General features: G+C 52.3%; 1 protein-coding gene across 1 annotated transcript in view; it reads right to left on the reverse strand.

The window, feature by feature from the left end:
• Positions 1 to 6,538: 6,538 nt before the first annotated feature.
• The window catches only part of LOC144721500 (complexin-1), a 38,354-nt gene continuing 29,600 nt past the window's right edge, over positions 6,539 to 15,292 (reverse strand). The window contains exons 2-3 of the mRNA XM_078599149.1: positions 12,052 to 12,227; positions 6,539 to 6,942 (exon numbers count right to left, since the gene is read on the reverse strand). Of these exons, the coding sequence (XP_078455275.1) occupies positions 6,748 to 6,942; positions 12,052 to 12,227 (371 nt within the window). The 3' untranslated portion in view covers positions 6,539 to 6,747. The remainder of the gene's footprint in view (positions 6,943 to 12,051; positions 12,228 to 15,292) is intronic.

Below are 15,292 nucleotides of genomic sequence, written 5' to 3' on the forward strand. Positions count from 1 at the left end.
ATCGTCACTCGACCATGTCAAACTGATAAAGTTGCGTGCTCAGACTGTCACAACATTTTTACAATCCCCGGACGAAAATATAAAAAATTAGATAAACGAAACTTTTATTTTATTTTACCAGGTAAGGCCCACTGAGCTATATAGCCAAAAATGATAGCCCAATGAAGTGGCTTATTGCGTGGAAATGTAGAGCAGCAGCCAAAACCCCTCAATGCGTGCTGATTACAAATGTGGAGGGGAAAAACCGGAGGACCCGGACAAAAATCCACGCGACCACGGGGGGAGAGAGAGAAAGAGAACATTACAATGCGCACTTTGTCCACAGCCGTAGCAGCTCCAGAAGCAGCAGGAGACGGAGTTGGAGCTCCACCCCAACCGGAGCTCTCACGCGGCAAGAGCCACGACACGTGCAGACGGGGGACCGTCTGCACAAGCGCTAAAGCTCGATTCTCGCAACAGATCCAGTTAATTCTACGGTATGTTGAGTTTATTGCTGCTGATGTTATCTCTATTAATGAGTATGCGCCACCTGCCTGATATCAGATGTTAGACAATCTGTGATTGACTCGCGAGAGGTACCCTGAATATTTTCCGGTCTCACAGCGTTCGTTTTATACAATTTGAAACTTTGCCTGCTGTGCCGAACGAGGGCCGCGTGATACGCAGTCGCGGACCGCGTGGGGTTACTGCCGGAGGTGGTGTCCGAGAATCGCGTTCGACGCGGACACTGCTGCTCGCAAGAAACGCATGGAGTCAGCTCGAGCATTCATGTGAAAGTAATGACGATAAATGCCCCTGATAAACTCCCATTAGTCACACGCGTAAATCACTGCCTTCCATCATGATCTGTAGACACAAAGACAAATATCACCTGTATAGCCTCAACAGACTGGTAGGGCAAGTACTGTTACCGAGCAACTATGGGTGGCCAGCACCACGCCCGACCGACTTTGTCTCCCCAGTGGAGATGTTTTTACACAGCTCGGGCAGGCGCAGGACCGGTTCAGATAATCGTCACTGGTGTTGGCCGTGAGCGGGAATCGAACTCGGGTGGCCGGGTTGAGAGCGCAGCGCGCTAACCGCTCCACCACCGCTCCCCACGATCACACACGCACGTGCACACACGTACAGAGACAGCATTAGTGGCACATGATACATGACTCAATAACGCTGAGAGTAATGCTAAAATCATAACAGCATTTAAATCCCAGCCCACGTGAGTCGCGAGGGATCAAATTGAGAATCCAACCACGGGAGACGAGACATGACGGGGGAGGAGGGGGGGGATCACGCGGGGCGCGGCTGAGTGGGATGCAGCCGGTGGTGGTGGTTGTTGTTGTTGTTGTTGAAACCTACGAGCCATGGCATTAAACATTGAGAGGCTGCGTTGGCAGCTCCGTGCAAATCCGCGCATCTCGAACAACCCCGCCAACCTTGGTCACGTACGCGCACACCCTCAAACGCAGAGCTACTTATAATCATGAGGCTGACGTTTCAGGCAGTGCCCTCTTATTCAGGGCAGAGATGCAGAGAGGGCGGAGAGACTTCTCAGTGATCCCGCGTTGCTCTGTGGGGCCACTGGACAACATTGGGAGGTAGTCGCCCTGCCGACGCGTGAACAGCTTTCAAGTTAGCAATTTATTTAGCCCAGTTGGTGTTGTGCCGCTGAGGTCGTGACGGGTTTCTTTTTCCATTCCTATTGCTTCGTGCCCCCCTCCCCCTCTGTACCGTTCCCCTTCTGCTGTAATGTGCACTGATGCCTCCTCTCTTATTGGCACGTAAAATAATGATCGCTTCATTGATTGAAAGTCACATTCACAGCCGCTACCTGTCCATCATCCTATGAACGGTGTGAAGATTAAAAACAACGTAATTTCTTAAACCTCGCATAATTCTCATGGTGAACAATATCAGTCGTAGCTTTTTGTGTTACTTAATCAAAGGTCACATGTGGTATATGTGACCTTGTTATGTGACCTTGTTACAACGGATGGTTGGTGCAACGTTGGCTGGCCACACCAAACAGTGCTGCCTAACTTATTACGTGGGCCAATCACTGTGTCTCTTTACACTCCGAAAGGCCATTGCCCGAAACGTTAGTACAATCTATGCATGTTATAAGGCGGCGTTAAATGATCAAGGTGGTGAGTCGTGTTCGTGGTTGGTGAGTTGTTGTACGTTTGCAAAGCGCCAATACCAGGGATTGAACCGTGAACCTGGGGGAGATGGAGAGGGAAACAGGGGGAGGGGATAAAGTGGGGGGGGGGGGGGGTGTCCGGGTGGGTTCCTGTGGCGTCTCTACGCGCGCGCGACCAACACAGCTGTGAACAATTAATCACATAAAGTAATACGAGTAGACAACACACACACACCTACGCACGACGCAACGGCAGCAACAACATGCGGGACACGTCCGCATGTCACGTGAGTTCTAAAGCGCGCGGAGAGCAGCACGTGACGACTACACCTGCGCCCAGGTGAGAGGAACGGGGCTTCCATCACAAGCCCCCACCTCACCCCCAACTCCTCTCCCCACCTTCCCCAAACTCCCCATCCCTCCTCCTCCTCCCACTCCCAGCCTGATCAGTCACTCGCATCCCCAGCACCCAAGGGAGGTCAGAAAGGAGGTGGCGGGGGGGTGTAGATGGGGGGGGGGGGCTACCTGGGCAGGGGGAGGGGCCGGGTCACCTCGCACACGTGACGCGCTGCTGCATATTGAGTGAGGTCTCTTTGGAAAGGTGCACAGCGCCCCAGTGTGCGTGTTGACGTGTGTGTACCTAGCCTGGCACAAGCGCTGTGGTGACGTCACGTCGAATGGCGGCCGTTGTGTTTTTTACGTACGCACGCGTTATAGACTTCAATATAGCATATGTATGCGTGTCTGTTGATATATACAAGTGCGTGTGTGTTTATGCGTTATGCGTGTGAGAGTGCAAGTATATATGTATGCAATGTGTGTATTTGTGGGCTGTGTATGTATTTATGTGTTTGTCAAGAAGCGGTTGCATTCAGATGCCGTATGAATGCAAACGGTATACATATATGTGTATCAATGCATGTATGTGTGTGTTTATGCATGCATGCATATGTATTTATGTATATGTCTGCGCATGTATGTATTTTGTTATTTGTCCACAATTTCCCGCGGGCAGCTCGCGTGAGTCCCAAGCTCGCACACGACGTGGGGTTCCCGAGTAGTGACCACCGTCTGCGGCTCACCCTCACCAGTGTCATCATCCCAGCAGGCGATGGGAGTGGCCGAGCGGGGTGCGAGTGAGTGAGCTGTTGGGTAAGCGTGCATTTCAGTTGGTGCCTGAGCGGTAGAGTGAGCTGGCAAAGGAGTTAGGTGGAAATCAATCGAGCGAGCTAGGGGGTGAGCGAGTGTGTGCAGGAGTGCGTTGGCGAGTGAGTGAGCGAGTAAGTGTGCGGGCGTGGTAGTGGGTGAGTGAGCGAGCGAGCAAGGTGGTGAGTGGCTAAGGTGGTGAGTGGCTAAGGTGGTGAGTGGAGCTGACGGTGAGATGCCAGTGACACCTCCGCAGAACCCATGCCATAACCCGAGCGCACGAGAGGGCCTCGCTAAGTAACCTCACGGCCACAGCTCACTCATTCAATTAATTCATTCACGTCGCCAATTCATTCACACGGATCCCCAGCCTTCATGGCTGGCGGCTGGAACCAGGATTTTCCCGTTGAAATCCAATTTCAGCCACTGGTCATGAGCAATGAGATAATTATTCATAACCAATCGCGCTCCGCGATCGCTCATTTTCTATAATTCCACGACACTGAAATAATTATATTTATATATTTTTTGCAAGAGTTGAGCAGCTGTACGTGCCTGAATCCCAGCCAGATTTTGAAATGTTACTGCAGCTGTTTAATGGAGGCTGCTTCTTGTGACGAATGGGATTAAAAAAAGCCCTCTCTGAGTCAAACTCTCTCCAAGAAGAAACTTTTTTACACTCGGCATAAAATCACCAACACTATTATTACTACAATTCAGCACTCTTATGACTTTTTTTTTGTTGCGGCCACAACTCAGGCGTGGCTCCGAGTGGGTTGGGCGACTCAAACCCAATCATCGGCATCATCGTTTATTATTTTTATTAAAGAAGCGTGCGGATGCTGCGTTTGTTGCCGAGTGGCGGTGTGCTTTGGCCCCCCGTGGCGAGAACGAAAATTGTATCCCTGGTCAATTTGGCCACCGTCATTGGTTTCGCCTAGAAAATCTGGCCACCGTCATTGGTTTCGCCCAATAAATTTGGCCACCGTCATTGGTTTCGCCCAGCAAATTTGGCCACCGTCATTGGTTTCGCCCAACAAATTTGGCCACCGTCATTGGTTTCGCCCAGCAAATTTGACAACCGTCATTGGTTTCGCCCAACAAATTTGGCCACCGTCATTGGTTTCGCCCAACAAATTTGGCCACCATCATTGGTTTCGCCCAACAAATTTGGCCACCGTCATTGGTTTCGCCCAACAAATTTGGCCACCGTCATTGGTTTCGCCCAACAAATTTGACAACCGTCATTGGTTTCGCCCAACAAATTTGGCCACCGTCATAGGTTTCGCACAATAAATTTGGCCACCGTCATTGGTTTCGCCCAGCAAATTTGGCCACCGTCATTGGTTTCGCCCAACAAATTTGGCCACCGTCATTGGTTTCGCCCAACAAATTTGGCCACCGTCATTGGTTTCGCCCAACAAATTTGGCCACCGTCATTGGTTTCGCCCAACAAATTTGGCCACCGTCATTGGTTTCGCCCAACAAATTTGGCCACCGTCATTGGTTTCGCCCAACAAATTTGGCCACCGTCATTGGTTTCGCCCAACAAATTTGGCCACCGTCATTGGTTTCGCCCAACAAATTTGGCCACCGTCATTGGTTTCGCCCAACAAATTTGGCCACCGTCATTGGTTTCGCCCAACAAATTTGACAACCGTCATTGGTTTTGCCCAACAAATTTGGCCACCGTCATTGGTTTTGCCCAGCAAATTTGACAACCGTTATTGGTTTCGCCCAACAAATTTGGCCACCGTCATTGGTTTCGCCCAACAAATTTGACAACCGTCATTGGTTTTGCCCAACAAATTTGGCCACCGTCATTGGTTTCGCCCAGCAAATTTGACAACCGTTATTGGTTTCGCTCAACAAATTTGGCCACCGTCATTGGTTTCGCCCAGCAAATTTGACAACCGTCATTGGTTTCGCCCAACAAATTTGGCCACCGTCATTGGTTTCGCCCAAAAAATTTGGCCACCGTCATTGGTTTCGCCCAGCAAATTTGGTCACCGTCATTGGTTTCGCCCAGCAAATTTGACAACCGTTATTGGTTTCGCCCAACAAATTTGGCCACCGTCATTGGTTTCGCCCAACAAATTTGACAACCGTCATTGGTTTTGCCCAACAAATTTGGCCACCGTCATTGGTTTCGCCCAGCAAATTTGACAACCGTTATTGGTTTCGCTCAACAAATTTGGCCACCGTCATTGGTTTCGCCCAGCAAATTTGACAACCGTCATTGGTTTCGCCCAACAAATTTGGCCACCGTCATTGGTTTCGCCCAAAAAATTTGGCCACCGTCATTGGTTTCGCCCAGCAAATTTGGTCACCGTCATTGGTTTCGCCCAGCAAATTTGACAACCGTTATTGGTTTCGCCCAACAAAGGGTCCCGGAGTCTTCCCGGTCCCCGCCGGTGGCCCCGCGGTGATGTGACGGTGGAGGGAGCCACCGGGGCCCACGTGGAGAGACACCGCTCCGGGCTGGATTCTCATCTCGACGCAACTTTTAAAAGTCTCACTGGGAAATCCGCGCCGCCCCCCCTCCTGCCAACACCCCCTCAAAATATAGCGCCGATTTATCATTATTCGCCGTCATTAACGACGACGATTTCGGTGCCCAGAGTTCCGTGAAGTCGTGAATCCGATATTTAGCGAAAGAGACCGGCTGCCGCTTAAGCTTCGCCAGAACATTCCGGAAAAACGGCCGTTCTGGGGAATTAATCTTTTGGCACCCAACCGCATCATCCATCTCACGCCAAATTGTGTCCTAAAAACTGTTCGTAGGATTGTAGGAATGTAGGTACAATAATATAGGATTATTTCATGGATAAGGCTCCACCTTGTACTTGCGTGGGAATGCATTGTGCAGGTAATCGCAGAGCCAAGCCAGCCCCAAGCAGCCTCGCCGGAGAGTCGTGAAGCGAGAAATTAAGCCCAGGGCGAGGACCAACGTCTCGGCAACTTTCCCCTTTTGTTGCAACCCCCGAGAGCGCGCCGTGCGGCTTGCCCTAACACCCAGTAACAACATCCACGCCGCGTCTGCATAATAAAACTCTCCTTCGTGAATTTAGGACCGAAAAAAAACACGTTCTCGTAAACGTGTTTTTTTTCTTTGCAACTGAAAAGACAAGCCCGTCTTACATCATTCAAATATCGTGAATATTTTTTTTTCTAAAAATATTTTTGCGGTTGTTTGTTTCCGTCTCACTCGGGGCTTCTCAATAATTAGAATGTTTACATGACATTATTTTTAAATGCATTTTGAAAAGACCAGTTTGAAAAAAAATATCATCACCACCATCAATCATCACCATTGCTACGGCAATTATTATCGTCGTCGTAATTAACAACAACAATGAACGAACTGCAGGCCTGACCTGGGTTGGCTGATTCATCTGATCTGATTATCTGTGCGTCGAGTGCGCGCTGAGCGAGCTGAGCGCCTCTCCCCTGTCCCGGCTCCTCTATTTCTTGAACATGTCTTGCAGCGGCCCGGGCAGGAACTTGATCACCGAGTCGAGGATGTTCTCCTCCTCTTCCTCCTCCTCGCCGCAGCCGGCCGGCACCGCCTTCTTGGGTCGCGTCAGGCTGCCCTCGCACGGCATCTCCATGGCCGCGTTCGCCTCCGCCTCCCGCTCCTCCTTCTTCTTGATGCCGTACTGCGCAACCGCGTGCAAGGGGGGAGGGGGGGAGAGGTAGGGTAATGGTTAGCGCTGCTGCTCACGGTCAACACCGGTGCCTCCCTTAGGTGGACTCAGCCTCAAATGAGCACCTGGTGCGGTGTGTAGTAAACATCGCCACTGGGGAGACAAAGGCGGCCGGGCGTGGTGTTGGCCACCCACCCCCTCGTGTGCCGTTGCTGTCTTCATAGGTGCTCGCTAATAGCATTGGCCCCAACAGTCTGTTAAAGGCTATACGGGGGATCTTTGTCTTTGTTGTGTAAGGGGTGGGGAGAGGTGGTGTAGCGGTTAGCGCTACGCTGCGCTACAAACTCGACAACCCGAGTTCGATTCCCGCTCAAGGCCAACACTAGTGACGATTATCTGAACCGGTCCTGGGCCTCCTCTAGGTCGACTCAGTCTCAAATGAGTACCTGGTGCGATGTGGAAACATTGCCACTGGGGAGACAAAGGCGGACGGGCGTGGTGTTGGCCACCCACCCCCTCCCTCGTGTGCCTTGCCAGCCTTCATAAGTGCTGCTCGCTAACAGCAGTCTGTAGGTATTTTTCTTTCTGCACCTAAATCACCTCCCCCGGCCATCGCTCCCTGCTGCGTTCAAACGATTAGAACGGCGACTTTGGCCACTTTCCAATCATCCCACTCGCCTCCGTCCCACGCAGCCGTAACTCTGTCTGCATGGAGATGAACATTGCTGGCAAAAAGTAAGAAGCGGTGGGTGGCGGAGGGGGTCTAAGAAGATGTGGGGCGATGCGACGAGATGTTATGAGGTGGGAAGAGAGGTCGGGCATTGCGATGAGGTGTGAGACGTTTTCAGGAGCAGTGAGGAGAAGCGAGCCGATGGGAATAAGTGAGAGGAGATGTGAGGAGATACCAGGAGATGCGAGAGGATGTGAGGATATGTGAAAAACGCGGAAAGATGCGGGGAGATGAGAGGGAGACGCATAGACACGTGACGAGATTCTCTGAGACGCGGCGGGATTCCTGGAGACGGGAGGACATCTCAGGGAGGGCCAGACGAGACGTGGGGAGACGTCAGGGAGATGCGGGGTCGACTGCCAGTGGCTGTGGTGGCCTGCGGCAAGGTGATTCGGCCGTGGAGCCCCGAGTGAGAGACGCGTTCGGAGTCTGGTGACCTCACCGGGCCAGTTGCTCCACCGCCGTTCGGAATTAGCGAAGCCGCTCACGCGTCAATGCGAAGATTGAACCACGCCGCCGCTCGCGCTCATTGGTCGGCTCGGGTACGCCCCAGGGGGCGCTCACCCCACATGTATGGTAATTGCTCGGCGCTGTCACGTGATTAAGGCGCCTTGCATAGCACGCGCTGCTCGCGGGGGACGCTTGTGATTGGCTCAGGCGCCACGAGGGGGAGGAGGGGATTCCCAGGGGGAGGCGAGGCTGAGATTGGACTGGGGCCCAGCAGCGTTCCGTCGACTGCTGCTGCACCAACTATCACCGCATTCTCTGATTTAAAAGACGGAACTTTAACATCCCCCCCCCCCCACCTATACAAGTTGGGGGTGCGTCTGATAATCCGGTAGCTGCGTGTGGGCGTGCGTGTGTTGAGATGTGCATAACTTTATTGACATCGGACACAAGGCTTGGGGAGTGTCTTACTTTCCGGAGCATCTTATAATCCAGATGAAATAGTAATATGAATACGCTAACATAATTGAGTGTGTGTGTATGATAACCACGCCATTGTTATCACGTGGATATCATGATGTAGGCGCTGTGTATCACAGATGGGTATAGTCTGCCGGTAGGGGGCGATGTTGCTACTTGAATGTCACGACGCCTTCAATACAGACCATCACTCAGTATTCAATATGAACCTTCACAACAAAAACCTTTTAGATGGACCTCGACATTGGCTTTCAACGTAGTCGCTACTATGGGCTTTTAAAACTCACCTTCGCGACACTTTCAAGATTGATCTTTGGTGATTTGAAAAGCGTCGACCGCTGGCCAGGGACGGTGGAGGATTGGGAACGGAATCGTTTGTGGGAGAGTCGAGGCTGACTGACCAACCTCCGCCTCGCATCTCAAACTCGGCACCACGGCAGGTGTCTGGCGCCGAGCGAGAGGCAGAACGGAGCCGTACTCACTTTTTGGACTTTGGACCGATTGGTGTAAATGAGGTCCATACTCTTTGGTTCTTTCGGTAAAGTCACGTAGGTAGAAAATACATTAAATCACGACGTTTCGGACGCAACACGAGCGTCCGTCATCAGGTGGGACAACCACAGCAAAAAACAATTGCTGAAGTGGGCAATCTCTCCGTGCCTGCAGTCACGAAAACTTCAAATCTAAATTGTAAATGAGGTCGTAACTTGTTTGTGCCACTCTACCAGCGCCCCTCCTGCGAAGGTTGCCTTGGCTTGGTTGGGTAGTTGAGACTGTGGGTCTGCGATGTGAAGTTAGACCTCGTGGACTAATTTCTCTGTTATGATCGCGTTTTCGTTGTTTGTCCTTTTTTAGTTTTGGTGCAATTTATTTATTTATTATTAATATTAGCGGGAAGCACCTGGCGTTGCCCGGGGGGAAAATATATTTTAATACCTTCTCTTAAAAACATAACATATACATATACTGAGCTATTGTGAAAGCCCGCAGTGCCATTTGTCTGTCCATTTGTCCGTCAACAAAATTACAAGAGGCTTGCAGAAGTCCAAAAAGTTATAGAAAGTGGGGGGTAAATAGTTGATCTAAAAGTTTTCCGAAAACTGTCGACCCCCGAACCCCTTCATCACTGATTCAGCTTCATTAAGTGAACAGACCAAACGGTTTTCCTTAAAACCTTCTGCTGCTAGACCACCCAGATTGTATGGCTTACCGAAAATCCATAAAGAAGGTGCCCCCCTTTGTCCCCCATCGTCTCCACCACTGGCTCACCCACCTACAAAGTGGCCCAATATCTGTCTGAGACCTCGCAGCCATTCACTGATGAGACCACCTCTTCTGTTCTTAACTCAGCTCCCCTGGTATCGCCAATTAAAGACATATCACTGTCCCCAGGTGATTTGCTCGTTAGTTTCGATGTAGTTTCTTTGTTCACCAAAGTTTCTGTGCCCAATACCATTGCAATAATTGAAGAGTTGGTTCAACAAGGATTGAATGCTAATGTACCGGCCCTGGTGAGACACTGCCTCACCAACGCATACTTCACTTGGAATGGAACATTCTACAAACTAATTGAAGGCACCCCAATGGGTTCTCCCTTATCTCCGGTTGTGGCCAACATTTTCATGGAAAATTTTGAGACGGACGCCATCCAGGCATCCACTCTATGCCCGTCCTTGTGGAAGAGATACGTGGATGTCACGTTCGTCATCTGGCCACATGGCCGACCGGCTCTGGAACAATTCCTCAACCACATCAATTCCATACACCCAGCAATAAAATTCACCATGGAGGTGGAAAAGGATGGCTTGCTACCCTTCTTGGATGTCTTGATCACAAAGAGACCAGATGGCTCAATGAGCCACTCTGTCTACAGGAAAGTAACCCATACTGACGCCTACCTAAAACCTGATTCCCAAACCTGATTCCCACCACCATCCATGCGATGCTATTAGCATAAATGACGCAATATAAAATGTAAGTATGACTATCTAGATTTGAAGCGCCCACTTCAGCAATTGTTTCCTGCTGTGGTTCTCCCACCTGATGACGGACGCTTGTGTTGCGCCCGAAACGTCGTGATTAAATTAATTTTATTTTATACATACGTGACTTTACCGAAAGAACCAAAGAGTTAAGTATGACTATCATAATCATCATGATCAGAGCCAAGGTCAATCCACTGCTGGATGAAGGCGACTGGCACGCTCTTTCAGGATCCTGCGGCATAACAAGCACCTGCACAAGAGCTGATTTCATCACTTCATCTCCTCTGTGGATTAGCCCCTCGCCCTACTACTTAACCCATTCCCTTGACCCATTCCCTTGGCTGCCACTACGTCGAGACTCTCGACCGATCTCGAGGGGTGCCCCGAGAGCAAACGCCGCCAAGCGTCATTCCGGACGCCACGACGACGTTCGATCTCTCGCAAAAGGCGCAGCCGCATCCGTTTCCGTGTTGTCAACTTACAATAAAACCCCAGGCAAACAACGTCAACTAATTCATTATGGAACATTTCAGAGTAGTGCGGGGGTGGGGGGTCAGGTCTGCCCACGCGCGGTGACTCACGTCGTGGTGGGGGTTGGGTGGGGGGGTGTTGGGGGGAGGGTGTTGGGGGGGGGGGTGTTGGGGGGGGGTGTTGGGGGGGGTGTGGGGGGTGTTTGGAGGTATCCCCCCCAGAGCTCGCGCGGTCCCGTCGGGCTGGCTGCACCCCGTCGCTTCCTCACACCCCACCCAGCGCTCTCAGCCGCGCATATTTCATCATCGTCGTCATGCCCACTGTGCCCACGTTCGGTGAATTCTGAATTCTTTCCAACTCGGCTCCCACACCGCCCCCATCCTGCCCTCCCACTACCCTGCACAATCAAAGACTCCCTCCCTCTCTCTTCCCCTCTCTCCGCCTGCCCGCGGAATCTGCGTATGTCCTTTCCCCTCCCATCACACCCTCCTCCTGCAGACGTCCTCCCACACTCGGGAGACTTCGCACGATTGTCTCTCGGAGAGAGTTCCGACGGCAATGCCGGCGGGGTGCAGACAGCGCGCCCGGCGTGTGATGTGCGCGTCCGCGAGCGTGCCGCGAGTGTGTGAAGTGTAGAAGCGTGCGCTGCGGTGGTGAGATGTTTACTGCCCCGCCTGGTGTACAGGAGGTCGTGGGTTCGATCCCGATCCCGACGCTGACGCCTGCTGTATATTTGGAGTTTGCGTGTTCTTCCCGTGGTGGCATGGACTTGTTCTCCTGATCCTCCTGTATTCCCCTCCACATTTAGAATCAACGTGCTTATTTGGCTGTTGTACATTTCCACATGAGCCACTTTGTTGAGCTATCATTCGTGACCTGGTCGCTTGTGAAAAAAGATCCACATATCTCAGTGGTCCCTTACCTGGTAAAATAAAAAAACATATATTTTTTTTTATCGAGCGCGGTGGACAGAGGCGGTGGTAGGGGCGGCGATGCTGCGGTCGCTACCTTGTCTCGAATCCCCTGCCGCATGTTCTCTCGCTCGGCCTCCATCTTGGCGTACTTGGACTTGCGCTCCTCCTCCTGTTGCCGCAGGGCCTCCTGTTGCTCCTCCTGCTTCTTCTCGGCGTCCGGGTCCTTCTCCTCGTTGCCGCCCATCATCTTCCCCATGTCCTTCGTCGCTCCTGCGGGGGTGGCGCGGGGGGTGGGGGGGGGGGGACATGGAGCGGTATGCGTGAGACAGGCAGAACGAGGCACAGAGAGATGGGGGAGACGGGGTGCGGGTTGGTGGGTTAGCAGGACAGCGGGACAGATGGACGGGTGGTAAAACGACAGACGCCAGGAGACAGCGAGACGGAGTGACAGAGACGTTAGAGAGACGGAAGCAGGGAGACAGAGATAAGGACCGATGGATACAGGGAGAGCAGACTTGGCGATAGATGGGAGAAGCAGAGAGACACGCACAAGGGGACAGGCCGACAGTGATTCAATGAAACAAGGAAACAAAATGAGAGACGGGACAGGGTGAGATTGGTGTGATACATGGAATGGGGGGCCCTAAAGTGATGTCAGGACACCAATCCAGACACCCAGAGCCCTGTCCCTGCCCCTCAATTCCGGCATTTCGCGTGATAATGGAACCTCACACTTTCTGATGCCCCGCAAGAATTTCCGAGCTTAGATGTGAATTTTGGCAAGAGATTGGAGGGGTGGGGAGAATGTTCGTAGGGGGGGGGGGGGCGGGATGGGGGGGGGGGCGGGATGGGGGGGGGCTCAGGGATAGGTGTGAGGGATGGCGTGGGGGGGGGTTGTGGGGTGCGGGAGGTGTGTGGAGGGGGGTGTGGGGTGCGGGAGGTGTGTGGAGGGGGGGGTGCGCACGCGAGCGGCGGATTGTCGTCCCGTCGCCTTCCAGCACGGAGCAATTTTCTTACCAAGAAAAACGAATCGATGCTTTCGATCGCGGAGTGCCGCCGGCGCTGACCGAGGCACCGCGCCATCGGCCCCGAGGCGCTCGGCCCTAATCGAGCCGGACGCATTCCAGACGCGGCGCCCGGGCGTCTCTATCCCGACTCTACCCCGCTCCCCGAGTTTCCAATTTGTTCCCACGCAAGCGCCGCTTGCGCGCCTTTATTTTTTCTCGGAAGTTCGTCCGCACAATTAGTAGGCGGGAGTTGGGGGAGGACGGGGAGGCAACTAAACCCTTCCCCCCCCTGTGTTTTGTTTAAGAGTGCAATGCTCGGAGGCACTCACGTGCCGATGCGCGTGCCGTCTGTTGTCGACTCAGCCTCAAAACGAGCACCCGGTGCGATGTGTGAAACATCGCCACTGGGGAGACAAAGGCGGCTGGCCGGGCGTGGTGCCGGCCACTCACACCCTCGTCTGCCGTGCTTGCCCCAACAGTCCGCTCAGACTAAACCGGGCATCTTTGTTGTGCGTGTCTGTGTTGGGGGGTTGGCGCACTGCGCTACGATCCCGTGCACAGGAGTTGGATTCCCAGGCCACGCAGCACTGTTGACGAGTGGCATCTCAGCTAACAGCGCTTGCTCCTGCAGTCTGCTAAGGCTATACGGGTGATGTTTGTATGTGTGCCTGCTGTGTTCGCCGTGCGAGCTCTCTCTCTCCTGAAGCCCCGCTCGTCGCGTCCAGCCCACCTCGACTTTGGCATTTAGCGCCTGAACGCGTTTCTGTCAATCATACGCGAGAGCGGTGATTATGATGACGATGATGATGATGATCATCATCATACTGCTCTGCGAACTCGGTGACCTGTCGAGTTCGATCCCCGGCCAGGGCAGCATCGGTGGTCATAATCTGAACCGATTCTGGACCTCAATATAAATGAGTACCTGGTGCGGTGTCTTAACAGAGACACGAGGCACACAACGGCGGCCTGATGTGGTGATGCCCCCCCACCCACCACACAAGGGCACCGTGCCGACCTTCATAGACGTTTGCTAAGGTGCGTTGAACTTCGTTCGCACCGTGCGTAGCCAACCGTGCGAATCGGAGGACAACAAACTAACACACACACATAGCAATTCTAAAGAGAAATTAGTTTTCAATCTAGAAACTAAAAGTGGATAGCTCCAGCAGCTTCCTAAAATCGCTCCCGTGGCTTCTTAATATCAAGCAGCACTTACTACAACAGGACTTTCCCCAACAGTAGGTGAAGGCTACACGGGAGACATTTGTCTCTGTGTGTGTGCTCGGGCTTGTGTTGGTGGAAAACTGCCCTCGGATCCCCCCCCCCCCCACCTTTCTTACATCACCCAGCCGCGCGTAGGTCAACTCAGCCTTAAATTAATACACGGCGTGGTGTGTAGGCGTCGGTCGTTAGTCACGCGACGATCGATTCCCACGCTCTCGATGCACGCAGTCAATCGTGCCGCGTGACGATTGACGATTCACGAGACATGCGAATGATATGCTAATAGCACGCTGACGTTGTGTGTGAACTAACGGAGCAAACAAAGCTCGCACTAATATGATATGAAATTAAGAAATAATGCAAAAGGAGACGATAAAAGTGAAACTAATAATAATACATTATTTAATTTGAGTCTGGCCCCAAATCATGTGACTCTCTGATCTTAGAAGCCAAACTTTACTTTATAGGAATTGGCCAAACACGTCTTGAAACATAACGAGGCTTTCCAAGGTAAACAAATAGTTAAATGTGTTTATTTATTGGTGCAATAATCGCAATCGAAAAGGTTACGAGTCCAAACACTGGATTGGGGTTGACTCAGCCCATCATCCTTCCGGGGTCGATAAAACGAGTACCACGTTGTGGATAAGTCAACGGTGGTTGTCCGATGGATGCTCACCCCTGCCATTCGAAAAATGGAATTTCCGCCACTGACTGTGCAGGGCTGCAAACGGGAAATGAGCACCGATGCCTCAATGCTCAGTTGAGCCAGGAAATCACTTTGACTTTTGAGTTCCCATTAAAGGTTCTCGCTGACAGGTCCTCCGGCATACGAGGGTAAATGGGCGATCCCTGAGTGTGCGAGAAAAAACGCGTCTCATCATTGCGGGCCACTGAGGATGCAGTCCCGGTGGGGGTGGGAAAGTGGGGGGGGGGGGTGAGGAGTGGGGGCGGGGTGGAAGCCAAAAGCCCCATCCCTTGTGGGACCGGATTCCAAGTCGAGCGTGGACCAAGGAACACAGAGTCGTAAAAAAATAAAAATAAACCATGACAGCGCCATTGAATTATTATTCGAATAAAAACGTCCACGCGGAATGAGGA

Source organism: Lampetra planeri, chromosome 12 (assembly GCF_965212315.1).
Source record: "Lampetra planeri chromosome 12, kcLamPlan1.2.h2, whole genome shotgun sequence".
Classification (NCBI taxonomy): domain Eukaryota; kingdom Metazoa; phylum Chordata; class Hyperoartia; order Petromyzontiformes; family Petromyzontidae; genus Lampetra; species Lampetra planeri.